The sequence below is a fragment of the Onychostruthus taczanowskii genome, unplaced genomic scaffold, assembly GCF_017590055.1.
Source record: "Onychostruthus taczanowskii isolate IOZ18803 unplaced genomic scaffold, ASM1759005v1 scaffold74, whole genome shotgun sequence".
In the NCBI taxonomy this organism is placed as follows: domain Eukaryota; kingdom Metazoa; phylum Chordata; class Aves; order Passeriformes; family Passeridae; genus Onychostruthus; species Onychostruthus taczanowskii.
The window spans coordinates 2,348,046-2,375,251 of NW_024505229.1; the positions used below are offsets into that span (position 1 = coordinate 2,348,046).

Below are 27,206 nucleotides of genomic sequence, written 5' to 3' on the forward strand. Positions count from 1 at the left end.
TCACCTGTAGTAGTTGGGTTTGAAAGGCCCGTTTTTGTTGAGTCCCAGGTATTTGGCCTGATCGTCCGTCAGCTCCGTCAGGTGGGCGTCAAACGATGGCAGGTGCAAACTGGCCACATACTCATCTGGGAATGGCAACAGGGAACATCAGGGGCTCCACACCCACCACAGCATGGAAGGTCTGGCTGGGCAGCACCCCGGATTCACCATCACCCAGAGCAGGGCTGAGCCCAAGCCTGGGCTGGACGTGCCTCTAAAGGCACAAGGAGGGCATGGAAATTCCCAGAGAAGGGAGGCTGCAGGATGTGGGATGCCTCCCACGCTGCAGAACACTAACAAAGATAAAGCAAATAACCCCCATGGATTTTAAGGTCACTGCCTCTGGTGGCTTCCCTGAACTTGCTGTCCCTCTGGAAGTGTTTCCCAGCCCGGGTTTGAGCTCTTCTGACACTGCTGGCACATGGATTCCCAAGGGAAAAGTCAGTTCCTTCACTCACCCATCTTCTTTGGCAGCAGGTAAACGTCCTGCTTGTAGCGGCCCTCGGGAGCATTGTAGAGCTCAATCAGAGCCAGAGCCTGTGGAGAGGGGATAAGCTGGGAACAGTCAGGAATGGCCACCAGCTTGGGCAGCACAAAGCTCACAAAGGTAGAGAAGAATGTGGGAGCTGCAGGGACAGTGCAACCATTTCCAACATGCCTCGAGGGAAAGGTTCCCACCCCAGGTACATCCCAGCCTGGGTCTCCACAATCCCACTGGAGGGATCAGAGAGCAGGGATGAGATGCCACCCAACCTGTTTGCAGCATCTGGGCTCAAAACCCCAGGGAAACAGATGAGGATGGTTTAGGGTTAGCAGCTCTTCTCCTCTTAAACCACCCAGCTGCTGTGGCACATGGAAAAGGAGGGACTGCTCCTCAGAAACAGGCAAAAAACCAGGGTCATTCCTTCAGGACAGATGAAACTGCAAACCCCCAGTACTGGCTTCCACGGTTGTGAACCAAGTCCAAAACACAGGCCTGTTCCCTGTCCCCTTGGGCTGACAGCAGTGAGGATAAGGGAATTCCCCACTGTCAGCCTGGCTGCTCTTCCCCAAGAGCACCAGTGCCACCAGACCCTCCATGTTCCCAGTCCCATCAATCCCCTCAGTGTTCCCAGTGCCACCAGCCCCTCCATGTTCCCAGCCCAAACAAAACCTTGCTTTGACGTAAGCGCAAACCTGTGCTAGGTGAGCTTAAACACAAGCTGGGGAGCTTAAATCAGTGCTAGAGGGGCTAAAACCTGTGGTGGGGAAAGTTAAACCCATGCTAGGGGGTCTCACACCTCTCATAGGAGGGCTCAAACCTGTCTGGGGGAAGCTTAAACCTTTATTCCAGCCCAGCAGGATCTGTGCCATGAAACCACTCATTTAAAAGCTCTCCCAAAACTTGCTGTACCCAAAACACTGGGTCCATGCCAGCAATAACTCCAGCCCAGAAAAAGATGGTATTTCTGGCAGTGGTGCCATCTCAAGGACCAATCCCAGCATGTTCTCAGCCCCTTCCAAACCATCCCCACCCCTGGGCTTGTGCAGGGCCCCACCCATATACGGACCTGTGTGGTGGCCGTGATGGAGAGAACAAAGGTGGGAACTGTGGAGCAGCTGAGGTTGAGCAGACGGCCCTGGGAGAAAGCAGGAGTCAGCACAGAGCTGGACATGCTCCCAAATCCAAACCAAACTGAGTTCCCACATGGGATTCAACTCCATCCCCTCCCTGCACAGGGGACCAGGGAACAGGAGCACAGAGAACCAGAGCATGGTGACCAGAGCATTTGAAGTCTGCTCCAGTTTCCACCTTAACCCTTCATTTCAAGGCAGGGGAATGTTGTGGTCCCTAGAAAAGCCAGTCTCTCCTCCTGCCAGAAGAGCTCCTGTGGGAAGAGGAGCCACCCAGCACCTGGGAAACCCTGCACAGATGGGGTTTGCCTGAGTGGGATGAATCCCAGCTAGAAAGAACGGAGTCACATGGCACCTCTGTGTCTCATGTGGGATATGACACACCCGCCCTCAAGAAAGAAAACAAATAAATAAAATAAATTAAAAAACACTTTTTTTGAGCCCTGAAGCTTCTCTCAGCACTTTTCCACGTGGCTAAATCTGTGATTTCCTGACAGAGGCCCAAAGCACCATGGCCCAGCTCTCAACACACCTCGGCCAGCAGCACCACGCGCTTCCCGTCGGGCCAGATGACGTGATCCACTTGGGAGCGCACCCGCTCCCAGGTCAGCTCCGGCATCCGCAGGCTGGTCTGCAACAGGAGGAGGCACAGGCTGGGTCAAGGCAGGAGCCAGCGGGCGGGCACTGCCAGAGGAGCCAGCGGGCGGGCACTGCCAGAGGAGCCAGCAGGCAGGCACTGCCAGAGGAACCAGCAGGCAGGCACTGCCAGAGGAGCCAGCGGGTGGGCACTGGCAGAGGAGCCAGCAGGAGGGCGAGCCAGCAGGCAGGCACTGCCAGAGGAGCCAGCGGGTGGGCACTGCCAGAGGAGCCAGCGGGCGGGCACTGCCAGAGGCAGGAGCCAGCGGGCGGGCACTGCTAGGGGTGTCAGCAGGTGGGCACAGCCAGAGGCAAGGGGCACAGGCAGGCACAGCCAGAGGTAGGAGCTGGTAGATGGGCACAGTGAGAGGACCCAGCGGGCAGGCACTGGCAGAGGAGCCAGCGGGCGGGCACTGCCAGAGGAGCCAGCGGGCGGGCACTGCCAGAGGAGCCAGCGGGCGGGCACTGCCAGAGGAGCCAGCGGGCGGGCACTGCCAGAGGAGCCAGCAGGCGGGCACTAGCAGAGGAGCCAGCAGGAGGGCACTAGCTGGTAGATGGGCACAGTGAGTGGAGCCAGCAGGCGGGCACTGGCAGAGGAGCCAGCGGGCGGGCACTGCCAGAGGCAGGAGCCAGCACTCACCACATCAATCTCGGTGTTGGAGTGGCCCATGTTGCACACAATGCAGCTGTTCTTCATCCGGTCCAGGTGCTCCCTGGTCACCACGTTCACAGCTCACCCCACAGCAGTGGGAACACAAACCCTCTGCTTTCTCCTTCCCTGAATTCAAGTCACGAGAAGCTCAGCTTGGGGCAACATCAGAGGAGCTTCCCTGAGACATGAGCCCCTGTGGCTGTGACAGCAGAGAACATGTGGCACAAGTGCTCTCATGGAATATCCTGAGCTGGAAGGGATCCACAAGAGTCATCAAGTCCAACTCCTGGACCCTGCATAGGACACTCCCAACAATCCCACCCTGTGCCTGAAAGCATTGTCCAAACACCCCTCAAGCTCTGGCAGGACTGGGACTGTGACCATTCCCTGGGGAGCCTGGGCAGTGCCCAAATCTTTCATCTTTGCTCCGTGAATTAACCAGGCTCTAGGAGATCCCAAAATACCCTGAGAACATGTGGCCAAGATGTCCCTCTGCTCTGGGCCAGGACTGTGGTCATATAGCAAATCAGAGCCCAGCTGTTGTGGAAAATTAGGAGCACACAGCAGTGAAATGTCCTCCATTTCCAGCCCCCTTGAGACCCCACTTGGGAAGGATGTTCCTCAACGTGCTCCAGCCTTGTCTGTCCCTACCTGTGCAGGTGATGACAACATCCACCTGACGGATTACTTCGCTCAGCTTCACCACCCGAAATCCATCCATGCTGCCAAGAAAAGGGGAATAGGGACCACGATGAGGAGGAGAAGTTTGTTCCTTCTCTGCCCCAGGCCATGAGGGATCTCAGCAGCTCCAAACTGTCTGGCAGCAGCCCAGGCTCTCCTCTAGCCCTCCAGGGGCACCAGTGCCACAAGGGAGAGCTGTGCAACAGTTGGGATGTCCAACCCACTCTTGGAAATGTTGGAAGAGCCAGCAATGTGTGGCATAGAGACCTAAGCAGCCTCCCCAAAGCAGCCAGTGAGCATCTTCTGCCCAGTACCCCATCCCTGAGAGCTGCCCAAGCCCTTCCCCATCACACCCCCGTCAGGTGGATGCTCTCCAAAATGTACCACAGATCCCCCTGGCTTCACTCCAGCCTCTGGCAGGGTTTGGAAGAGCAGAGAGAGAGAGACACTCCTGAGCAGATGGGAGCACCTTACCAGGCTTGGAGAGCACAGATGGGGTCGATCTCGGTGACGTACACGATGGCTCCCAGGGCTCTGGCAGCAGCCCAGGCTCTCCTCTACCCCTCCAGGGACAGCAGTGCCACAAGGGAGAGCTGTGCAACAGTTGGGATGTCCAACCCACTCTTGGAAATGTTGGAAGAGCCAGCAATGTGTGGCATAGAGACCTAAGCAGCCTCCCCAAAGCAGCCAGTGAGCATCTTCTGCCCAGTACCCCATCCCTGAGAGCTGCCCAAGCCCTTCCCCATCACACCCCCGTCAGGTGGATGCTCTCCAAAATGTACCACAGATCCCCCTGGCTTCACTCCAGCCTCTGGCAGGGTTTGGAAGAGCAGAGAGAGAGAGACACTCCTGAGCAGATGGGAGCACCTTACCAGGCTTGGAGAGCACAGATGGGGTCGATCTCGGTGACGTACACGATGGCTCCCAGGGCTTTCAGGGCAGCACAGCATCCCTTCCCAACCTGCCGAGGCAGAAAGATCAGTGAGGCAGGACACAGACCCACCAGTGCCACAGTCCCTGCCCTAAACAGCCCAGGCCCATCCCAGGCTGGAAGATTCTCATCCCAGCCACTTGCCCAATGCCAGCAACAGCTCAGGATACGCCTGGTAAAAGGCACAAGTGCCACAAGCCCAGCTCCCCCTCCAAGGCCACCAGCCTCCCACTGCCAGAGGGCAGGATTAGACAGGATACTGGGAAGGAATTCTCCCCTGTGGGAGTGGTGACAGCCAATGCTGTGGCTGCTCCAGCTGGAAATATCCATGACAGGAGTTTTCCCAACCCAACGCTCTCACAGCTTGTGCAGCCCCAGCACTGCAGGAGCCTTTCTCCAAGCAGGAATTAAATTCCTCTAGGAATTAGCCTAGAGGAGCACACACTGCCCCCCTTGCCTTTAAGCTACAGGATTTCAGAGCTGTCCTGCTCCTCAGGGGGCAGATCCTCCATCCCATGCTGCCCACATCAGCATATGGAGCACAGGGTTCCTGCAACAGCATCTCGGACTTGCTTCCTCTCCTCAGTGGAAAATTAAAACAAAGTCCAGCTCTCCACATCACCAACCCACACCAACACCTGGCTCTGCTGCACAGACTCTACTCAGCCCCATTTTGTGACCAGCAAGGTGCTGGACCAAAAACATTTCCAGAGTGACCCTCACTTATCACCAAGCTCTAACCTCGGGTCTACTGAACACACCCAGGCAGGGCCAGCTGGGATTCAACTCACATCCAAAGGGGAAACCAGTCAGGGTGAACAGGCTGAGAGAGCTAAGGGTGCTCAGCCTGGAGGAGAGCAGGCTACAGCAAAACCTTAGAGCCCCTTCCAGTGCTTAAAGGGAATTCTGGAGAGCTGAAGAGGGACTTTGGACAAGGGACAGAGTGACAGGAAAAGGAGGAATGGCTTCCCACTGCCAGAGGGCAGGGTTACATGGGATAGTGGGAAGGAATTCTTCCCTGTGAAGGTGGTGAGGCACTGGAACGGACTTCTCAGAAAAGCTGTGGCTCCCCTTCCCTGGAAGGTTGGGTAGGGCTTGGAGCAACCTGGTCTAGCAGAAGGTGTCCCTGTCTGTGGCACAGAGTGGAACTGGATGAGTTTGAAGTTCCTTTTCAACTCAAATATGGGTTGGAAGTCTGGGATTCTCTGACTCCCCTGTTGTGAAGAAGTCCAGTAAAGTTTAGGACAGACCCTGGAGACAACAATGCCCAGCACATCTCCTGCCTGGAGAATCAGGCACCAGCCCAGAGCACTTGGTGAGAGCCAGCACAGTCTCTTGGTCAAGCAAAGCTGGGCTCCACCAGTGCCTAAATGAATTAGGGAGCAAATTCCTGCTGGGAAGAGCCTTTGCAGCTCCTGCCAGTCCCTGCACAGTGCTGGAAGACAAACACCCACACTGACGTGCACAGATGGAGGGAAGGTGGCAGCTCCCAGCTCCAGCCCTTCCAGGGTAGAATCAGTTACAAGCTCATTATACAATTTCCCTCTGCCAGAGTATTATTCCCAGGGAGAAGCTGCCTGCCCTGCTCAGTGACAGCCAGGCTGGATGCTGAACCTGGGCCAGGGACAGCAGATGGGAGTACCCGTGGACAGTTATAATTCAGGCCAGTGTTCCCAGCAACTGTCAGCTGTGTAGCCCAGTTCATCTGCAGCAAACTGGGAAACCTGACCCCTGATCCCCATTCTCCCAGCAGATTCCAGCAAGATTTCCCTGGTTATCGCTCACCAGGTTGGATCTATTCCTTATAGCAAGGGCAAATGGCCTCTGCACAGGGAATTGCAGAATGCTGACTTGGGGGAGGCCAGCACAGCTCACAGAACTCACCTCCCCATAACCACAAACCACCACTTGCTTCCCTCCAAACATCACATCCGTGGTCCTCTTCAGGCTGGGGGACAGAGAGAGACCTGTGTTGGGATCAGTCAACCCAAAACCAGGTCAAAGCAGCAGAGCCTGATCTCTGCTTTAGAAGCAGCTGCAGCCAAACCCACCCGGTGTGGAAGTGCCAGTGGGGAAAAGAGCAGGACTCACCCATCCAGGATGGATTCCCGGCAGCAATACAGGTTATCAAACTTCTGCTTGGTGACAGAGTCATTCACATTCATGGCTGGGACACAGAGCTTCCCAGCCTTGGAGAGCTGGTACAGCCTGGGAGAGGGCAGAGGCAGGTCAGAGCAGACAGCAGCAACTCCCTGAGATCTCTGGATCTGCCTTCCCAAAGCTCCCACCTGTGCACCCCTGTCACGCTCTCCTCCACAATCCCTCGGATCTTCTTGAACACGCTGGGGTATTTCTTATAAACCCAATGGGTCAGGTCCCCACCATCATCCAGGATCTAGAACAGGCAAGGAAGAACAGGGAGCAGTCAGGCCTCCCACTGGGAAATGCACTGGCTGAGGACAGGATGGGGAAATGATTTGGACCAGCAACTTCAGGCACTGCTGGAGGGGCTGTTTGGGCAGAGGCCTGGGGGCCAGGACTCCCGGGGTTCCCCTAGGTGCCTGCAACTCAGGGACTCCTCTAAAACCCTGAGATTTCTTACCCCTGTGTGGAGCTGCTGGATCCTAACAGGATTTCCTGGCTCTGCTATTGCTCTGCAGCCTGCAAAGGTGACCACAGGCAGATCTAACTAACTAGGCTGAGCTAAGGACACCACCACAGATGGTGTGAATGCCCAGAAAGCAAACGGGAGAGGACAGGCTGTGGGAGGTGTCCTGGCTCACAGACACATCACTGGTGACCACAGACCATGCACCAAGGGGGACATCAGCTTTGACAAGGGAAAGGTCCCCACTGTGAGCCCAGCTTTGGGAGGGAGAGGGCAGATGGCACCTGTGCTGAGAGAGGAGTGCCTGGGGCAGCTCCTGCAGGGGGAAACAGGTCCCATTTCTTGGCTCATGGCAACTCCACCAGGAGCTGCTCCTTTGCCATTGGGATGTGCCCACTCAGGACATCATCTCTGCAGCTCCTCACATTCCCATGGCTGTTCCCAGCTCATCTCCAGCTGCTGCTCTCCAAGAGCCCCCTTTTAATGGGGGTCAAAGGCCCTTTCAAGGTCAGCAGGCTCCCAGGAACAGCCCCAGGGTGGAAGGGAAGAAGAGGAAGGGCTGGAGGAGACTCCTTACCATGTTGGCCTGCCAGCCATCTACGTTAACACAGCGGTCAATGCACCACCAGAAATCATCCTCTGACTCCCCTTTCCAGGCAAACACAGCAACACCTGCAAGAACAGGAGCACCCCTGGAGTTTGCTGGGTGTGCAGAGCTCCCTGCTGCTTGGCCAGCTCCAGAAACACACGGACACAAGAGCCAGGGGGCCATGCAGAGATCACATCACTGCCCACAGCAGGATCAGACCTGCCCATCCCTCCCTAGAAGACAGTCCCCAAAAATATTAATTCCCTAAAACAGAAATACAAAATTTTTAAAAATTAAAATAAATAATAAAACCAAAGATATAATAATAAATAAATAGTAAGGAAACAAGAATACTAACAATAACTTATAGTAGTTATATTGTAGTAATGCTACTAATTAGAACTAATTAATGTACTAATACTACTATTAACTGTTTAATTTTAAACAGCATAAAATAAATAAAATATAATTAAAATATGGTTAAATATAAAATTAAAATATATTTTATATTTGTTCTTATTTTTTATTTATTTATATTTTATATCTATTTTATTTATATTCAATACAAAATATATCTATAAGCATTATCTATACATGTATTCATATTGAATATTTTATGTCAATGTATAAATATTTATAATATATTATTTAAATATTTATTTATACTTTTATATACCTAGTATAAAATATTTCTAAATATAAATGATAATTTTATAATTTTAATACAAAATTTTATATTGTTATATATTAAATATAAATTTTCCATAAATATAGAATAAAAATATATAAATATAAACCAGAATATATACAAATGAAATATGAAGTTCCCTGGAAGGTTTCCCCTGGGTGAGGCCAGGGAGGCAGGAGGGGCTGCGAGGGCTCTGGCCCAGCTGCACTCACCAGCCTCTGCCAAGGCCGCGGCCACCTCGTTCTGGGTGGAGTAGATGTTGCAGGCAGACCAGCGGCACTGCGCCCCCAGGGCACACAGCGTCTCGATCAGCACCTGCGGGACAGCGGGGTGGGCCGGCTCAGGGGGGCCCCGGGTGTTCCCGGGGACAGGGGTGTTCCAGGGGGACAGGGATAACCCGGGGACAGGGGTGTTCCGGGGACAGGGGTGTTCCAGGGGACAGGGGTGTTCCGGGGGTCAGGGGTGCTCCAGGGGGCCAGGGGTGTCCTGAGGGTCAGGGATGCCCTGGGGGACAGGGGTGTTCCAGGGATCATGGGTGCACCAGGGGACAGGGATGTCCTGGGGGTCAGAGGTGTCCCAAGGGCCAGAGGTGCCCCGGGGATCTGGGATGTCTCGGGGGTCAGGAGTGGCCCAGGGGTCAGGGCTGTCCCAAGCGCCAGCAGTGCCCCAGGAGCCAGCAGTGTCCTGGAGGTCAGGGATAACCCGGGGGTCAGGGATAACCTGGGGATCAGGGGTGCCCCGGGGGTCAGGGGTGCCCCAGGTGCCTGCAGTAGCCCAGGGCCAAGGGATAATAACCCAGAGGTCAGGGATGACCCGGGGTCACAGATGCCCCTGGCACGAGGGCAGGCCTTGGGCAGCAGTGCTGGGCACAGGAACCAAATGCTACCCTGAAATGCCACCAGCACAACGTTTCCAAAACGCATCCAGACTCAACTGAACGTGCCTTCTCCCAAAGAGATAAGGAACTTTCTCCCCCGTGGAAAAGCTGATGTCCCAGCCCAGGCCCCCCAGACAAGCAGCCACTCACCGCAGTCTGTGCTGTGATGTGGGTACAGCCCACAATTTTAGCTCCAGCCAAAGGCTTCTCCCCCTGGGCTCGTTTCCTGAGCGAAATCAGAGCAGACATGTCTGCAAAAGGAAGAGAGGTTTTAATGCTGGTTCAGTCTGCAGGGTCCCCTCTCTGCCACAGCTCCCCTCCTGTCAGGGCCTCCCAGGATACCTCCAGCCCCGAAATTTCTGCTGTTACACAGGCCGGGAGAAAACTCCTCATCCCTGGTCTGTGCAAAAAAGGACCAAAACATCAGTGTCACTTGACCAAAGGACAAGGAGAGAGGCAAGGAGGGGTCTGGGACTGGCACTGCTGGGGTAAGGCTCCTCAGGACAGTCACCAGCCCTTTGGCAGCAGGTGAAACACCTGAACATGCAAACAGAGCTGAGGGAGAAAACTCCTTAACCCTGGTCTGTGCAAAAAAAGGACCAAAACATCAGTGTCACTTGACCAAAGGACAAGGAGAGAGGCAAGGAGGGGTCTGGGACTGGCACTGCTGGGGTAAGGCTCCTCAGGACAGTCACCAGCCCTTTGGCAGCAGGTGAAACACCTGAACATGCAAACAGAGCTGCCACATCTCAGAAGAGCTGCTCTAGACATGTCTGGATTATCTTTCCCTTCTACAAGGTGAGTTATCCAATCACCTCACTGGAAATGGTAATTCAGCTTCCTACCACCCCCACAGGAAGGGGTGGAATTTTCAGCTTTCATATCTCTGAAAGTGCTACAAAACCCTTATCCATCCATAGCCAACAAAACATTAAACCCAGCAAGAGCTCTGCTCCTGACAGAAAAGGGATGGGACAGAGCATCAACATATGCTGGCACATCTCAATCTTCCCTAACTGATTTGCAGGGGGAGGGGGGGAAAGCAGGATATCCAAGGCTGCAGCAGGAGTGGGAACTGCCACTCCTCAGCTCCTGGTCTCCAGAACCTGCCCCAAGCCCCAGAAGCCCCACACTCCACTCTGTACCTTGCTCGGCGATCTCAATCTCCCGGCGCCCAAACTCTGCCTGTTTGATGTTCTTCACACAGAAATTGCTGCTGCCCTTGGAGTTGGTTTGCTGCTTCTCTCGGGGGGACACCTCATCATCAGAGCTGTCTGTGTACGAGGCAGCTAAACCAGAAGAGGAATGAATGAGTGTTATGCCAGGCCTTATGAACCCAAGAACCTCCTACCCTTCAGGTTTCTGCTTTGTTTCCCTTCTCAGCTTTCACTCATGGCTCAAACTACCAATCCCCTAAGGAAAGCCAACACCCTGAAGGAATTTTGCACTCTTTTTCTCTAAAACAGCCCAGAGGTAACAGGATTATCAACTGCCAATCACTGCCTGAGCTTTGGGAATGCCTGGAATCATTCCCTCAGCATCCAAGTATGAACAGCAGCACAAATCCTGCCACAGGGTGTGAGCAGCACATTCACTGCAGCACCCACGCTGGGTTTTTGAGAGGAACACGAGAGGACAAGGACCTGGCACCTACCAGAGCTGTAGCTGTCGGTGGAAGACTGGGAGATGGAGCGGGACAGGGACCGACGGCCCGTCTTGGTCGGGAATTTGGTGAACTCCTGCATGTCATCTGCAAATTGGATTTGCTGAAAGCAAAGGAAAGAAGTGCTAAATCAGGAGGTGATCCTCAGGGCTTGGCACCTCCTCAAGCTACAGGGACCCGTGGATCCCTTCAGTTCACAAAAATTAACATCACCAAATACAAAGTTACAGATGCCAAAAATTAAATCCTTTCCTCTGCCTGCAACAGCTGCCACCAGGTTTTTGTCACCCTGCATTGACACAACACCTGAAGATAAAAAGAGCACCCTGAAACATCCCCCTTAATCCCTTCCCAGTCCCTGAGGCTCCTTCAGGGACTACACTCCTTGTACAACCCACAACCCATGTGGAGGCAGAGCCCCTGCTCCCACAGCCCCTGCCCCAACCGATCCCAGCAGATTTCTGCCCAAAAATGCAGCAGCAAGAAAGCTGGGGTGGTCCAAACAGATCCCTGGAGCTTCCAGGCTCTTCCCCAGGAGCAGAGCATCCCACAGGTTAAAAACACCACACATCCTTCCAAAACTGACACTAAAAGCACAGGAAAAAACCTCAGCAAGAGAGAACATTTCAACAAAAAGAAGTTGACATTGCATTGGCTTTCAGCCTCCTCTGCAGGACAAGATGTTTCCATTGGAATAGAACCCCCAAAACAGCCACCTCTCTCAGCCAGAGGCAACTCAAGGCTCCAGCACCTTCCACCAGATCATCAAACTTAACTGTGTTGGGCCAGAAAGAGAGGAAAAATAACCAAAAGTGCTCAGCTGCTGCGCTCACCCCGAGTGAGCAGCCAGCAAAGGGCCTTACTGCTGCTCCTGCCAGTGAAAGGCAAGGGAGATGAAAGGGAATTAGGGAAAGCTCCAGCAACCCCAGCCTGCAGCCCCCTCCCTGCTGCCATGCAGGAGACCCTAACAAAGAACCCCAGCACGGCCCCTTCACTCAGATCACGTCGCTGCAGGATTTAATTTTGCCATTTAACGGGGATGAGACGTCATGGCAGGGAGTGGGATTAAGAAAGCATCCCCAAGACCCAGGAGACCTTGAGAGGAGTCCTAGAGAAATCAAGATGATGGAAAGAGACAGCCCAGAGCAGCCACAAGGAGGGGCTTTCAGTGTCACAGCCATCCCAAAAGCTCCCTGAGAGCTTTGATGCAGAAAACAGCCTTCAGAGGGGTGAAGAATGAAAGCATTTACTTGAAATGATCCATTCCAGAAAGGAGGAATCTGCACAGGCTGGAGCTGGGGTGGCTGCAGCACCAGTACAGCTTTTTGGGCTGGAAAACATTGCCACAATCCTACAGAATCCCACAGCAGATGGGCCAAAACCAGCATGGTATTCCACTTGGGAAGGGACACAGGGGCATGAAACCCATGGCTCACTCCAAGGGAGGGCAGGAGGGATGATGTGGGACTCCAGCATCCCTTCCAGCAACCAACTGGCACAGAGAGATCCATCACCACACCCAGCCAAGCATCCCAGGCATTCCTGTGGGTGCTGCTGCTGCAAGGTTTCCAGCCAGCTCCTCCATCCTGGACACATCACAGCCCAGTATCTGCTTCCCTGACTAGACTTCCCAGCAGACTGCAGCTGGATTCTGATGCAAACTGCTTTAGTTTGTACTAGTGGAAGGAATAGGAAGGATAAATGGAGATAGAAGGTTTAGTTTTGCAATTGTTTGAGGTCATTTGGTGCAGAGGGAGGATTTGCAGGGCACCACAACCTCCATCCCCATGGGAGAGCAGAGGGAGGTTGCAGAGGGCAGGATCCAGAGGGCATCCCAACCCTATCCCCACAGGAGAGCAGAGGGAGGATGCAGAGGAGACCACAACCCTCATCCCCAAGGGAAATCAGAGGGAGGACCTGGAGGGCATTCAAACCTCCATCCCCATGGGAGAGCAGAGGGAGGATCCAGAGGTCATCACAACCTCCACCCCCACAGGGAAGTTGGTTTTGGGATAGAAGCACTTCCAGGCAGGTACCAATATTGTGCTCAGGGTGTGTGGCAGGAGCTGGCAGGATTCCCAGCAAGGAATGATGTTGCTGGAATTTGTTCAAGGTCTATTCCTGGGATCAATCTTCCCCACACAGCCTGGGATAGGCTTGCGCTACTTCCATGCCAGTATATTGCTCACGGGCACTTCCAAGGAGGAAAAAGCATCAGCAATTTCAGGACACAAGATTTCCATGCCTTTACATCAAGCTCTTCCTCTGGCAGCTCATCAAACCAGAGGGTATAAAAAAACATTCCCCATAAAACAGCTGCTGGCATTAAAACAGCTTAAAGTGTTAGCTGAGGAATTTTCTGTATCTCAGGGAAAGGTTTCCAGGGAAGAGGTGACCCAGGAGGGAAAAAACATAAAGCACAGTGCTCCAGCCCAGGGTGCAGGTCCCTCCTGGCCTGCAGCATCCAGGATGTGTGTGCTCTGGGACAGGGCAATTCCCTTCAGGGAACTGCTGCCTAGATGGTCTCATGGAGCAAAGTTCCTTTGGGATGCAATGGAAAAGAGAGGATGGGATAGAGGGATGCTGCACTGCCCAGTCCCACAACATCCCACACCACAATCCACCTCCCCTTCAGGGCTCCAGCTGTGAGTGCTGAGCCAGCTCTGAGGCACAACCCCACCCTGCAAGAGAAACAGCAGGTTTAGGAACATGGGAATGAGGGGATTGAATCCTACAGGAGAGAAAAAGCAAGTGCTAGCAAACCAAGCGCTGAATTACCCCCAGTAATCCCTGCCGTAGCTTTACCAGGGCTCAGCTGAACTCCCCAGCTTAGCAAAATCTGCCCTGGCTAAAATTATCATCAAACACGAGGAACAGCACCCAAACCTGAGGAACCACGGGAACATCCAAGCCCTCGGAGCCCGGGGAATCGCCGCTGTGTCCGGCAGCGCAGGGAGCTCGGGCAAGGCACCGGAGCAGAGAGAGGTGCGTGACCAGCGCCCTCCACGTGCCCGCAGCTCGAGCTGCATTAAGGAGACAGAGAAAATCTCCTAATCCCTCTGCCTGTCAGGGGAACTGGAATGAACGGCATTCCCAGCTGGGGGCTGTCCCTGGCTCAGCGGGATTGGGGCTGTCCAGCTCTCAAGAGCACGGTCACGAATTGCATCCCAAACTTCATCCTGCTGGAAGCAGCTTTTCCAACCGGGTGGAGCACAAGGGTTTAAGAGCAAGGAAAATATTTTTTCATCCCAGAAATTCATGGTCAAGTAGGGAAAACAAGACAGCACCCATTTCCCGGCATAGCAATGAAGCCAGGGGTTTTCAGCATCGCTGCCTGGAAAAGGAGAAGAAGGGGCTGGAGACCTAAGGGGCCAAATGAGCAGTTCCTCACTTGGAACAGCAGGGATTTGGGGATATGTTCTGCAGGAAAACAGCAGGATCCATGATCTCCTGCCAAGTTCTTCCAGAGGTTCACTAGGCATTGCCTGCTCCCGGTCACACCAGCCAAGCCACTGCCACTGTGCCCATTTCCAGGCAGACCTGACATTTCCCAACAGCCCGCTCATGTTCAGCTCAAATCACCCTTTCCAGGGCCAGAGCTGAGGGAGCACTGTCCACCCTATTTGGCCACACTGCCCAAAGCCTCCCAAACCACCAGGAAGCTGAAGACCAGCCTGAACAAGCTTCTCTCTAGGGCATAAGGGCAAATCCACTGAGAACATTGGTGGGGCAGCACCAAACCCAGCAGCTCAAGCGTCCCCAGCACACACAGCCTCATTTGTTTAATTATTACGACACAGAGAGGGCAAACAGATTGCAGGTCCAGATTGGTACCTCCTCACCAAACTGGCAGCTCATGACTGCAGGGTGTGCCATCCTCCATGGCTGATCCCAAGCACCTTCTCTGTGGTCAGCCAGGAGAGCAGTGTTTGGAGCTGACAGAGTAAGAAAATTCCACTCCCTAACTCCAGGAGCCCAGCATGTCCCTCTCACACAGGACAATCCCACTTTTCATTTTAACACTTCTTCCATTCCCAGAACAGCTCCAGAGAGGTCGTTTAAGTTCCTTTGTTGTGCTACACATCCCTGACTGCATCCCATGCAGCCTTGGGGAAGAGCAGGAGCAGACTGTGGAAGGAACAGAGATTTTGGAAAGCATCCACCAACTCACAGCTGACATGGCTCATCAATGCACAGGCTCTACAGGGGAAAGGACACAGGCTGGGAAGCAGCTCCAGGCTCTATTCCTAGCACCCCCAGGTTTGCTTCAGCAATCCTTTCTTTATTATTAGGGAAAACATGAGCATCGGCACAAACGCAGCCACGGGAAAAGTGTCCTCCCAGCCACTTTTGTCCTGGATAAGTGGAGTGGGGACAGGAGCAGGCTCCACACATCACCCAAGAGAAGCAGGAAGCAATGAACCATCTAAAACCCTCCAGACTTCCAAGCCTGACATCAGTGGATGTGAGGACACAGCACAGTTGCCCAGGGAGGAACAGCAAAATGGGAGCAGCACGTTCCTACAGCCACACAACCACCTCTAAAGCAGAAGAGACTCTGCAACTCACTTCTGTCCTCCCAGGAGAAATCCTGGAAGGATCCAGTCCTGGGACCCTTCCTTTGGCTGCAGAAAACCAGCAGCAGGGATCAGGACTATTCAATGCAGCCAGTTCCCCTTATTTTGTATGTTCTCCCAAACAAAAACTCCCTGGCAGAGGCTGGAGGGCACTGCTGGATGACCGTGCTGCCAAGGCAGCCCTGACGTGACCCGTCTTTTAAGTTCATCATTTCTTTGTCATTCCTGGAAATTCAGCCAGACAAGGAATGCTTTACAGCTCAAACAAGCATCCTCCTCCTCACCAGCCCTGCCTCCACATGAGACAGGAGCAGCAGCTTGGAGCAAGGCTGGGTTTTGCCCACCTGGAGATGGGCACCTTCAGGTTTCAGTCTCCAAGGATTCCCTATCTGCAGAAGGACAGAGAGCTGCTGTTTCTTCCTGAGGAGGAGCTGGGTCAGGCATTTCTAAAGGACAAGTTGTTCTAATCCAATGATTTGCAGAAGCGACTCAGCACAGCATCCAGGGAGGGCAGAGGCATCCCAGGGAATGAGGCCCTTCAGCCTCATCAGCAGAGGCTAAAAAAAGTCAGATAACGAGTGTTCTCCTTCATTCCAGATCAAAAAGAAGAGAGGAGCAGCTTTGCTTGAGCCAATCCCTCAGAGAAGGGACAGAACTCTTCCATGCTGTTTTCACAGCCACCCAGATCCTGGTGGGGACCCTGAGCTTCCTGACCAGGAGAAAAGAGCTATTGCCAGGTTTGCTTCCCTGAGGCCATCCCAAACCCACTAGCTGCAGGCTCCCAGTGCTCCCAGTGTGTGTCCCTGTGCTGGCCCCTGCAGCTGGCCCCATGCCCACTGTGGCCCTGCCAGGGTGCTGGGTTTGTTTAGAGGACTTGGCTGCCCTGTCCTCAGGCCCCCTCTGCTCTGCTACCAGGCTGGGAGAGCCAGCCCCTGCTCCCACAGGACAGTGTCTAGACATGAGGCTGGACACAGGGGACACACAGGGGGACACGGCTAATGCTCCACAATCCAAAAGGACACGGATTTTTGGGGTGGGAATCAGCAAGGTAGACAGGGATGGTTTCAAGGCTCTTTTCCTGGGAGGTTTTCCAGCCTGTAAGGGTATTTGTGGATCACAGCACTCCTTAAGGATGGAAGGAAAGGAAAAACAAGATACTCGGGGAAGAGGGATGGCAGATCAGGACCAGCAAGACTCTCACCCTGACAACTCACCATCCTCACCCCCAAACCACTGCGGAGAGGAGGGTTTGGAGGTGGATTTGGCTCTGTGACTCAAATCATCCAATTTTCCCACCTCCAAGCTCTAGTCACACATGCCAGTGCAAACTTGGATGGCAAAGGGCTGCACAAATTCACATCAGGCTATGGCAAACCCATGGAAGAACCACCAGATTCCCAGTTCAAATCCTCCCAGAAGCAAACAAAACCCCAGCCAGAGCCCATGGCCAGGTGAAGGTGGGGGATTTTCCCCAGCAGTGTCCACTGCTTCACCCCACCATTCCACAGGGATGCTGGAAGAGCAGGAGAGCTGCTCAGCAAGCATCTCCTGGTCCTCCACAGCCTGAGCACTAAGGGCTCTGCGAGAGCTGGAAGTGGAACAACCCTCAGGAAGAAGGAGCTGCTTCTGCTCCAGGTGTGGCCTTTGCAGGAGGAGAACTTTCTCCTGGTGGCTCCCCCAACTTTTAGAAGAAATCCCAAGTGCTCCATTCAGACACTGCAGACAGACAGAGCTCCCCAAGGCTGCTGCTCTGTGCATGGAAGCACAGCCACGTGGAATTTGGTGCTCCTGGATCTGGAGCTCTCACTCCCAGAGGGCTCACAGGGCAGGCTGCTCTCCCTAGAGGCACAGACCTGCCTGGCACTGTCCCTGCCAACTCCCTGAGCAGGAATCCCAGCCAAATCTCCACCTGGAAACCTTTACACTGTTCCCAGCAAAGAAGTAAAAGGGCACTGAAGTTCTGGCAAAACAAAACAGCCAAGCCCTGATCCCAACATCCATCTTCCACTGCCAGGGACAGGCTGGTTGGGTAAAGCACTGGGGGAAAAAAAAAAAAAAAAAAAAATTCTGTGAGTCCAAGATGAGAATTAAGGACTTCCACATGAATCTCAAAACTCGGCAGAGGAAAAGAAACACCAGGAAAGAAAGAGACCCATTCCAAAGGTTACTAGGCTGGAAATCACCACAAGATTTCAGTCATTATGGGAATCACTATAAATGCCAATTAAAGGAAAAATAAACAGAAGCAGGGATTCAATAAAAGAAATGTGATTTTGAGTGTTAAATAGTAACTGGGGATAAATCTGCCTCATAAACACCTGGAGGTCAAAGGTGTGCTCCAGCAGGAGCAGAGGGAAAGCTCCCCACCAGCAGATAAGGAGGCATCTAGGCCTTGGACTGCAGGAATCGAGGCAAAGGCTTGGGCCTGGCTTTGATGGAGTGGGATATCTCCTGAAACACAGAGGGATATCTCCTTCCTGGCAGGAACAGCTCAAGTCCAATGTCTGGGATCCCTAAGGGCAGTGAACTCGGGTCATGTCTCACAGGTTAACCCCATAATCCCCATGAACGGGCAAACAGCAACCGGTCTAAAGCAATCCCAGATTTCTCACCTCTGGATTCCTCCCCAGTGCCCACCCAGCCTATGGCACAGCACGTGTCTGGGCAGGAGGAAAATCAGTATTAATTGGAGTGACCACACTGGAAGAACTGCACAAGCAATACAAGATCATGCCCTTTCAAGGACAAGGGGATGGCTGCCCACTGCCAGAGAGCAGGGATGGATGGGATATTGGGAAGGAATCTCCCCCTGTGAGGGTGGGCAGGCCCTGGCACAGGTGCCCAGAGCAGCTGTGGCTGCCCCTGGATCCCCAGGAGTGTCCAAGGCCAGGCTGGACAGGGCTTGGGAGCCACAGCAGAGGGAACTGGGTGAGCTTTAAGGGCCCTTCCAACCCAAACCACTCCCTATTCCATGACTGTGGGTTAAATCACTCCCAGCAGCTTATGGGGCAATCTGAGGACTGCTGGCCTCCAACAGGCCAGCTGGCAGAGCTGGAAGCCCATGGAAATGTGTTTGTGTGTCAGAGCTGAGAGGGAATCAGCTTTAATTAGCACCAATTTTTAAACTAATTAGAAAATGCCTCTCCAAGCACAGTTGTATGAGACCAAGGGAACACTTGGAAACACTACCAAACAGCTCGTTCAGCAACACCTCATGGTCCAAAGGGAGGTTCACCACAAAAAAACCCAAAAAACCAACTTACTGAGAAGGCCAAACTTCTGCTCCATAATCCTAAAGCAGCCTCTATGTTCTGGGGGAGGAATCACTCCCCTTGGCACTCTGGGCACCCCACCTGCCTCCTCTTCTCCCCCCAAACTGTCTTGGAGAATCTCAGCACTCCAAGACTTCTACTGCTCTTTCAAAAACCAAAACAGCAAATCCCACTCAGGAGAGGCCTCAGCTATCCTCAGGTACCCTTAGCTGATCCTCCATCCCTGTGTCACAGCTTTAAGGGAAAACACCCCTCAACATCAGCATGGAAACAGGAGCAGCCTGTTCTGAAAAACTGGAAATCCATCCTCTCCCTGCCCTGACTCCCAAAGCCTCTCACAGTGATATTTCCACTAGAGCTGCCCATTCCTCATTTACCAATAGACATTTTTCAGCCCTGGAAGTTACTTAGATTTTGATGCATCTGGAGAGAGGCAAAGCAGGAGAAACCTCAGGCTTCAGCATGGGCTCCTCCCTGCTCAGAAGTCTGAGGAATCACCACCAGGATGGATAAACATCAGACCTGTATCAGAGCAAAGCCAACCCTTTGCTGCAAACAGGGCTGATTCCATGAAGCCCATTTCTTTTAAAGGAGGCAGGAGGGATGAAAGTGATTTCCTTGTGGCGATGGCAAGCTCAGAGAATATTTGGAGAAGGGGTTAGTTAATGTAGGAGACACTGTGCTGCCTGCAAGATGCTGACAGCTCCAAGGTCAACAGGGATCAGCCAGATGTTCTCGCTCCAAAACATGCCCAGGTTGGATGTAAAACTCTCCCCACAGTGCAGGAATGTGTGAAATCTGGAGCTCCCTGTTGGGAGGAGAAAGGAGGAGAGGCAGAAAACAGCAGACACAGGCTGAACCTCACCCTCATCTGGAAAGAGGACACTAAAACATGAGTTTCAGGAAGGCAAAGCCCCAAGGAGCCTCCTTTTCCAGGCTGCCCACTTCTCACTGAAAAAGGCCAGAAGGAGTGATCCCTTCCACCCACACCACACAGATAAACCAGGCTCCAGCAGCTCCCACCCAAATCCTGGCTCCTGAGTGCAGGCAGCTCCTCAGCCAGGCAGGAACGGGTGCTGCCAGCCAGCTCCAGGTCTGTGGGGGCAGCCAAGGGGAAGCTGCACCCAGCTCTGAGGGCTGCGGGAGCCTCACCCGAATTACAATGCAGCCTGTTCAAGGAGCTGGAACATCATGTCCTCGGCCACCTCAGTCCTTTGGCTGTCACCAACCTGAGGTAAACAGATTCTGCAGCAGCAATAAGCTCGTTGCCAAGGCCACCGTATTGATCCCAAAGTGTAATTAAAATTCACAGTTCAAGCAGCCCAAGTCAACAGGGCAATGAGGGCAGCTCCAAAAGGCAGGACTGGCCTCAGCTTCCACATCCTGCCGTCTCAAAGGCACAGAACCCACTGGGGGGAGGGCAGCTGCCAAAAAAACAGCCCAAATTCTTCCCTGTCAGAGTGGGGAGGCCCTGGCACAGGGGGCCCAGAGCAGTTGTGGCTGCCCCGTCCCTGGAAGTGTCCAAGGCCAGGCTGGACAGGGCTTGGAGCAACCTGGGACAGTGGAAGGTGTCCCTGCCATGGCAGGCGGTGGAACTGGGTGATCCCTTCCAACCAAACCATTTCCAAACTAGCAGCTTCCTCTTTGGACCTTTGGGCCATCAACCAAGATGTCCCAGAGCACCCATTCCCAAGGTTAACCATGCCAGGGAAGCCTGCAGGGGTGATGTGGGCAGAGAGGGATGGTGCAGAGTACATTCCAGCACTGCTCAGGGTGCCCAAGCCCCTGGAATTACCCAGTGCCCTGGGAAGGGGCTCCACCTGCTGAGGTGTCACCATGATGCTCCTCCTTGGTGGGGCTCCCTGACTCTTCTCCCAGCCCCTTACAGACGTAGCCCCTGGTTTCACCAAGTTTCACTCTGGGAGAAGTTCTGGCACAAAATCCTTCGCACTGCAGGCCCTTGGGGCCACCAGCAGGTCTCAGGACAGTCACCTGGAATGTCACCACCGTGTGCTGAGTGAAGGTGAGCCAGAGGCCCCAGATAAGCAGCTCTGATCAAAGGGCTCAGCGGGAAACATAACTCTGCAAATGCAACTGTCACCCGCAGAAAACTCCTGGTGATAAAAACACAGCCAGGCACAAGCAAATCCCTCGGGCTGAGCGCTGAGGTCCCACACATTTCCTGCTCCAAAATCTGGGATGAGGCACCCACCAACTCCTCAGAGGAGCAACACAGGCAGGATCCTCACTTGCAAAGGATTAACTCCAACCGAAACTTGAAAGCCTGATTTCCAGAGTGAAATACCCCAGCCTCAGCATCTAGGAGGGAGCACAGGAACTCATTCCAACATTTGCACAGGCTGGAAAGCACAGAGGAAACTGTTCCCAGAGAAAGTATTGTGGTAGGCCAGTCCCCAGCAGAAGATAACCTGGCATTTCATGGAAGGTCAAAACAAAACACTCTGCTCCTCTCCAGCACTCCTCCCACACTCCAGACCTGGCAGCTCACATGGGAAGGGGGCTCCCAGGATGGGTGGTCTCCACCCCCACACCATTAAAAGATGAAAAGAGATGCTTCTGAAGACTGGGAAGAATGGATATCCAACTCTTCTCCCATCTCCAAAGGACCGACACAAGAGTGGAAACCCAGCCTCCTTCAGGGATGCAGGAGGAAAAGAGGGAAGCAAAAGCCAAAGGTTCTGGCACATGATTTTGAAGATGGCTTGTGCCCATCAAACCCCCAAAACCTCCTTTCTTCCCCCTCTGTGGTTCAACAATTCAATTAAGTGTCTTCTGGCCTTGCCCAGTGCTGGGGCACTGGCACAAGCCTCCCCTCTGGGCATCAGGGAGACCCTCCAAAACACCAAAACAATGGGAAGGTCCCAAGAGCAACTTAGAAAATAAAATAGGATTCTATCATTTAACACAGCACCAGAAGTGACCTGGCTGCCCCAAGCCCCAGTAATTCATCTCCACTTCAAACACTCCTGTGCTTTTTTTCCCCACTTATTAGGGTTTTCTTGCACCCCAGGGAAGGCCAGACTCATCTCAGGACATCCACAGAGGATGATGAGCTGTTCAACTCATCCCAGCCCAGGCACCTCATTATGAGAAGGAAAACTCAGACAGAGCAAGGAACCAAAGAAGTGAAGATCTGGGCAAAGGAATGAGGAGAGCCAGGTGCACGGTGCCTGCAGAACAGCAGGACAGGAGGTGGTAGCCATGGCCCCAGACAGGCTCACAAAGGCACAGAGGATTTATGAGCAGCCACTCTAAGGAATTAAATTAAAGGGACAGGAAAAACGAATGGCTACAGGAGCTCTGTCAGGACAAACAAGGGCAGTCTCGTCCCCCTGACAGCCCCAAGGGGAAGGTATCACCCGGGCTGGCAGAGCTGCAGGGACCTGGGGTAAGTCACAACAGAGCAAAGCGGGGCAAGAACAGGTCTTTGGGAAAGGGCTGTGCAGGGCAGGGATGCAGCCGGCTGCAGCAAGGTCAGCAGTGCGCAGGCCACTGCAGACAGCAACAGTGGGAAGGATGCTCTGGAGAGGACACCCAGCCCTCCCCAGGGGCCAGCAGCTCCCCACAGGGCCCCATCCCCCTCTCCCCAGCTTCTCCCTGCTCCATCTCTGCCACCCCCACAGCAGCCAGCTCGCTGCCACCGCAAAGCTGCAGCGCTGTGCATTAGCATTCCCTGCCACAGCCTGCGCGGGATCCCGCCGGAGCCGGCAGCCGCAGGGGCACAGCACCGCCCCGGCGCACCCACACCGGCTCCGTGGGCATGGAGATGGCACCCAACTCACCTCCCCAGAACCAAATCACAGCCTTCAGCCCATCTCAGAGCCCAGCAATGCTGCAGGAGAAAGATCTGTCTGCAGTGTCCATCTGTCTGCCAGCAGCCAGGTGTGGAGGAGCCCAGCAGACAGCGATGCCAGGGGGACAAGGACACAGCGGGGTGAGGTGACAGGCAGGGACAGCACGTGCCAAGCCCCCTGCCCTGCTGCAAGCACGGTGCCCCTCAGCGTGTCCTTCCCGCTCCAGGGCACCCCCAGCTTGGCTCGCTGGGAGTTTAAGGCTCCGCCGCACGGCTGACGTGGATTGGGAAAGCGACTGCTGCCAAGGGCACCTGCAGTCTCCAGGGAGGCAGGAGAGCAGATGCCCAGACGCAGCAGTGATGGCACACAGGGATCTGGAGGAGCACAACCTGCCCTTGAGCTCTGCCACCATCATCTCCACATCCATGTTCACTAAACCTGGGTAAGCCACCAGCCTCAGCATTCCCCATGTTCCCCAGCAACACCACAGCCGTGGCTGGAGAAGGTGCAAAATCAGCTTCGCTCACCTTTGCCTGCAAACCACTCCTGGCCAAAGAAGCACCTCGCTCAGACCAAACTGGAGTCATTACGCTGACAGACAAATCACCACAAACTGCAGTGAAAAGGGAGCTGTGGCAGAGCCAGGAAATTCCAGCTCTTGGGGGAAAACGTGCCTATTCCTCCTTTCACCTCCACTGAGTCAGCTCCTACTTCAGCCTGGAGTTGATCGTATTTAATCTCTTAATCTCTTACCTCCTGCTTGTTTCACTTTTTCACCTTAAACAAGTCCCTGACAAGAGGAAACAGCAATGCCAGGGGCTGAGTCCCAGCTGCAGGTGACCCCAACAAGGAGACACCAATTTCTCCACAGCACCCACAGGCCCAACGTGCTTCCAGCTGCACCCAAGATGCTCCTGCAGATCCTGGGCTCGATGCTGTGGGCTCACACTGGCACTTTCCCCGAGCTCCAGCACAAGTTAAAGCTCCTCTGAAAAGCCATTCAAAGAGAGAGATGGAGCCTGCACTGAGCTTGGCCACATTCCCACCCTCCCCATCTCCAAACGCCTCATACAAACTGCATCAGCAAAGTTCAAGGAGCCTGAAAACCCAGGAGGGACGTGCTTCAGCAGCACAGCACTATCTTGCCCACATCCACGCTGGTAAATCATCTCTCTCCACTATCTCCACTGGCCTCTGACCATGCCAGGAGGTCCAGGGCAGCTGGCACAAAAACCACTTTGACTTGCAGGGAATCAGAAGGGCGTTTTAATGGCTTAATTGCAATCCTGTTCGGAGGCATCAGAGCTGGGGGCACTCAACAGCTTATCTCAGGAGAGCAATTCTCCCTTCCTTGGTCTTTCATCCTTCTGCCAAGGCTTCTGCTGTTCCCCAGCACTATTTGCAGGAACTAGCCAGGCAAGGAAAACAGGAGCCCGGAGCAATTTGTTCCCTGAGCTCAGCTCAGCTCAGCTCTCTCCCCATCTCTGATGTTATCAGCCTCAAATGTCGCGTGTCGCTCTGGGCACCTTCAATATCCTCACCCAGCCAGGAAAAGCTGCAGCAGCCACCGAGTCCAACCAAGGCTCCTCACGCTGCACAGCCAGTCTGCAGCAGAAAATTCTGGGGATACAACATCTCATCCCCCTGAGAGGATGGCAAACTTGCCTCTGAGGATGCTTGATGGATTCCCTTTTACCACAGGTATTTTGGTTCCATGGATTGCTCCAGGATTAGCAGCCCACTGTCCCCTTGGAGCAGCCTTCTGCTGTTCACTCTGACAGAGGTGATGGTTATGAAAAGGTAAAAACAATCCCTGAGCTGGAACTGTGCTGAGCCACTGCTGGAAGAGGCAGATCCCAGCCCCACATTCCTCTGCTTGTTCCTCCAGGCCATGTCCACAGCCCAGATAAACAAGGCCTAGTCTCCAATCCCTGGCTCCCTGGGAGGGAAGACGCCTCAAATCCAGCTGACCTTCCCAAGGGTCAGATGCTCCCCAATCCCAGCAGTGGCCAGAGCAGGCAGAAGAGACTCCCCCAAAGAATCAGGATGTTCCCATTCTCAGTGACTGCTCCGCCTTCGCATCCACCGCTTCCAGGCGGCTGCAGCCCCGAGGGGAACACAATGTTCAGCTGCACAAATCTGTGCAGGGCTTGGAACACAGATCTGCCTCCCTGACAGCACTGAAACTTCAGCACTGAGCCTGGAGCACAGGGCCAGATCCCCGGGTCACCGGGGTCCTGCACCCTGCTACAGTGGCAAGACCAGCTCTTGCCCACCCTCTGTGCCATGTGAGCACCCCACAGGGTTGTGGGAGCAGCACTGGGAGACCTCAGAGCTCCTGTGAGGCCTTCAGGGATGGAGGGGTACTGAGGTGACACAGCAGCCTCCTTCTGAGCCCAAAGGTGCTCCCACCCACACCTCCAAGAGAACCCCTGTCCCCGGAGAAACTCAACACTCGGAAATCTCTCAGCCACCCTTCTGAGTGACCCACAGCTGACTCCAGGTTGTTGCTCCTGGCTCTTCCCATATAACACGTCCACTGTGCTTTGTCCCCACCACAAAGCCCGGTCACCCCACAGTCCCACACAAGGGCCTCACCCTGTCTGTCCCCTTCTCGGGTCACTCTGTCCCCCTGCACTCCTGTGGCACAGCTGAGGCCCCTGCTCTGGCCCCAGCCCCTCAGAAGCTGCCCTGCAGGTACCACTCCTCCCCTCACCCCTATGCAGGCCAGGGTTATACCCAGTACATACCCTCTCTCCCCAGAACCCAAGCCCTTCCCTCCCACCCCGAACTGGGCCAGCAGCCCCCTGGCCCATACCTGCCACCCCCAGACCGCACCAGCCCCCTTGCCGGTACCAATGTCCCTCTCTGCCACTGAAAGGGGACAAGCCCCGCTTCCCAGTTACCGCCACACGGATCAGCTCCAGCTTTCCCAGCACAACCCCCCACCTGTGGGGCTGCTCCTCTCAGAGCCGGGTCACGGTCGTGTCCCACCCACAACCGAGGGCTTCTCCCCCCAGCCGAGGGCTGCTCCCCGCCCCGAACCGGAGGCTGCATCCCCTACCCCAACCGGGGCTGAGCCCCCGAACCAGGGGCTACTGCCGCCCCCAGACCGGGGCTCTCACCCCGCAGCCGGGAGCTGCTCCCCTGAACCCCGGGCTGTTCTCCCCGGACCCAGGGGCACTCTCACCCCGCAGCCGGGGGCTGCTCCCCTGACCCAAGGGCTGTTCTCCCCGGACCCAGGGGCTGCTCTCCCCCCAGCCGGGGGCTGCTCCCCTGAACCCCGGGCTGTTCTCCCCCCAGCCGGGAGCTGCTCCCCTGACCCCTGTTCTCCCCGGACCTCAACCGGGGGCTGCTCCCCTGACCCAAGGGCTGTTCTCCCCGGACCCAGGGGCTGTTCTCCCCCCAGCCGGGAGCTGCTCCCCTGACCCAGGGGCTGTTCTCCCCCCAGCCAGGGGCTGCTCCCCTGACCCAGGGGCTGCTCTCCCCCCAGCCGGGGGCTGCTCCCCTGAACCCCGGACTGTTCTCCCCCCAGCCGGGCGCTGCTCCCTGTGCCCCACCAGAGGCACCACAGAGGGCTCCTGCCGGCAACCGGGGGCTGCCTCCCCCCTCACCGAGGGTCCTCCCCCGCCACAGCCGGGGGCTGCTCCCCCGAACCAGGATGTGATCCCCCGCTCCCCCCGCCGGCCCCGCTACCTTCTTGGGGGCCTTGGTGACGGTGGCCATGAAGGAATATTTCTCGGCGTCCTCCTTCTCCTTGGCCTGCTTCTCCTCGCCGCCGGCGGGCTCCGGCACCGACATCCTGATGCGGCGGGGAACGCGGGGCGGACCGCGACCGCCGGCGGGACGAAAGGGGACACGGTCCGGCGGAGCGGACGGGGGAACACCGCGGGCGGCTCTGGCTCGGTTCGGCCCGGCCGGCGCCTCACGCTCCGTGCGCTGCCGCCGGCGCGGTGGCTGCGGCGGGTCTGCGGCCGCCGCGCCAGGGGCGGGGCCTCGCGACGTCACTGCGCCGTGACGTCACCGCGCACCCGCCGGGCTGCCGAGGCCGCGCGGCGCTGCCGGGGGAGCGGGAGGGTGGCGGGGCGCCCCCTGGCGGACAAGGAGGGGAGGACGCTGAGGGGGCGGGAACGGGGGCGTGGTCGTGATTGGGCGTGGTCACGGTGGGGGCGTGGCCAGAGCGGGGCGTGGCCAGGAACCTCAGCGCGGGCCAAGTCCCAATTAACGACAATAATTATATAACTTAAATAAATGTAAATATAAATTTATATGTATGCATCATATGTAAATATTAAAACTAATTTAACTAATTAATTAATCTAAATAAAATAATTATAAAGATTAATGTTATACATTAAATGGCAACCATATACGTTGTTAATTATATAGAAATGTGCAAAAATATGTTAATTTATTTATATTTATAAGTTATATACATTTACATTTATAAGTGATTCTAAAACTATAACATTTGTATAAATTCGTTTTATGCATATATATAATATGCATGCATTTATGTGCTGAATAACTGAATTATATATATTTAATACATAATTATTTTATA

General features: G+C 54.6%; 1 protein-coding gene across 1 annotated transcript; it reads right to left on the reverse strand.

Annotated features, from left to right (window-relative positions):
• Positions 1-26,630, reverse strand: AHCYL1 (adenosylhomocysteinase like 1). Its single transcript, XM_041422545.1, has 16 exons — positions 26,339-26,630; positions 10,970-11,081; positions 10,461-10,604; positions 9,466-9,566; positions 8,651-8,753; positions 7,739-7,833; positions 6,842-6,948; positions 6,645-6,761; positions 6,438-6,501; positions 4,495-4,583; positions 3,586-3,663; positions 2,930-3,017; positions 2,186-2,284; positions 1,590-1,658; positions 498-576; positions 1-125 (listed from the first exon to the last, which is right to left on the reverse strand). The coding sequence occupies exons 1-16, from the start codon at positions 26,441-26,443 to the stop codon at positions 1-3; spliced, it is 1,575 nt and encodes a 524-aa protein (XP_041278479.1). The 5' UTR covers positions 26,444-26,630.
• Positions 26,631-27,206: the final 576 nt, after the last annotated feature.

What these genes read in the sequence shown, in the direction of transcription:
- AHCYL1 (XM_041422545.1), bottom strand. Translation starts at nt 26,443, where the DNA reads ATGTCGGTGCCGGAGCCCGCCGGCGGCGAGGAGAAGCAGGCCAAGGAG. An exon ending in CGCGGCCTTGGCAGAGGCTG is followed by an intron (nt 7,834 to 8,650) that starts GTGAGTGCAGCT and finishes CTGTTCTTGCAG; the next exon opens with GTGTTGCTGTGTTTGCCTGG. An exon ending in ATCACCTGCACAGGTAGGGA is followed by an intron (nt 3,018 to 3,585) that starts CAGACAAGGCTG and finishes GGGGTGAGCTGT; the next exon opens with GAACGTGGTGACCAGGGAGC.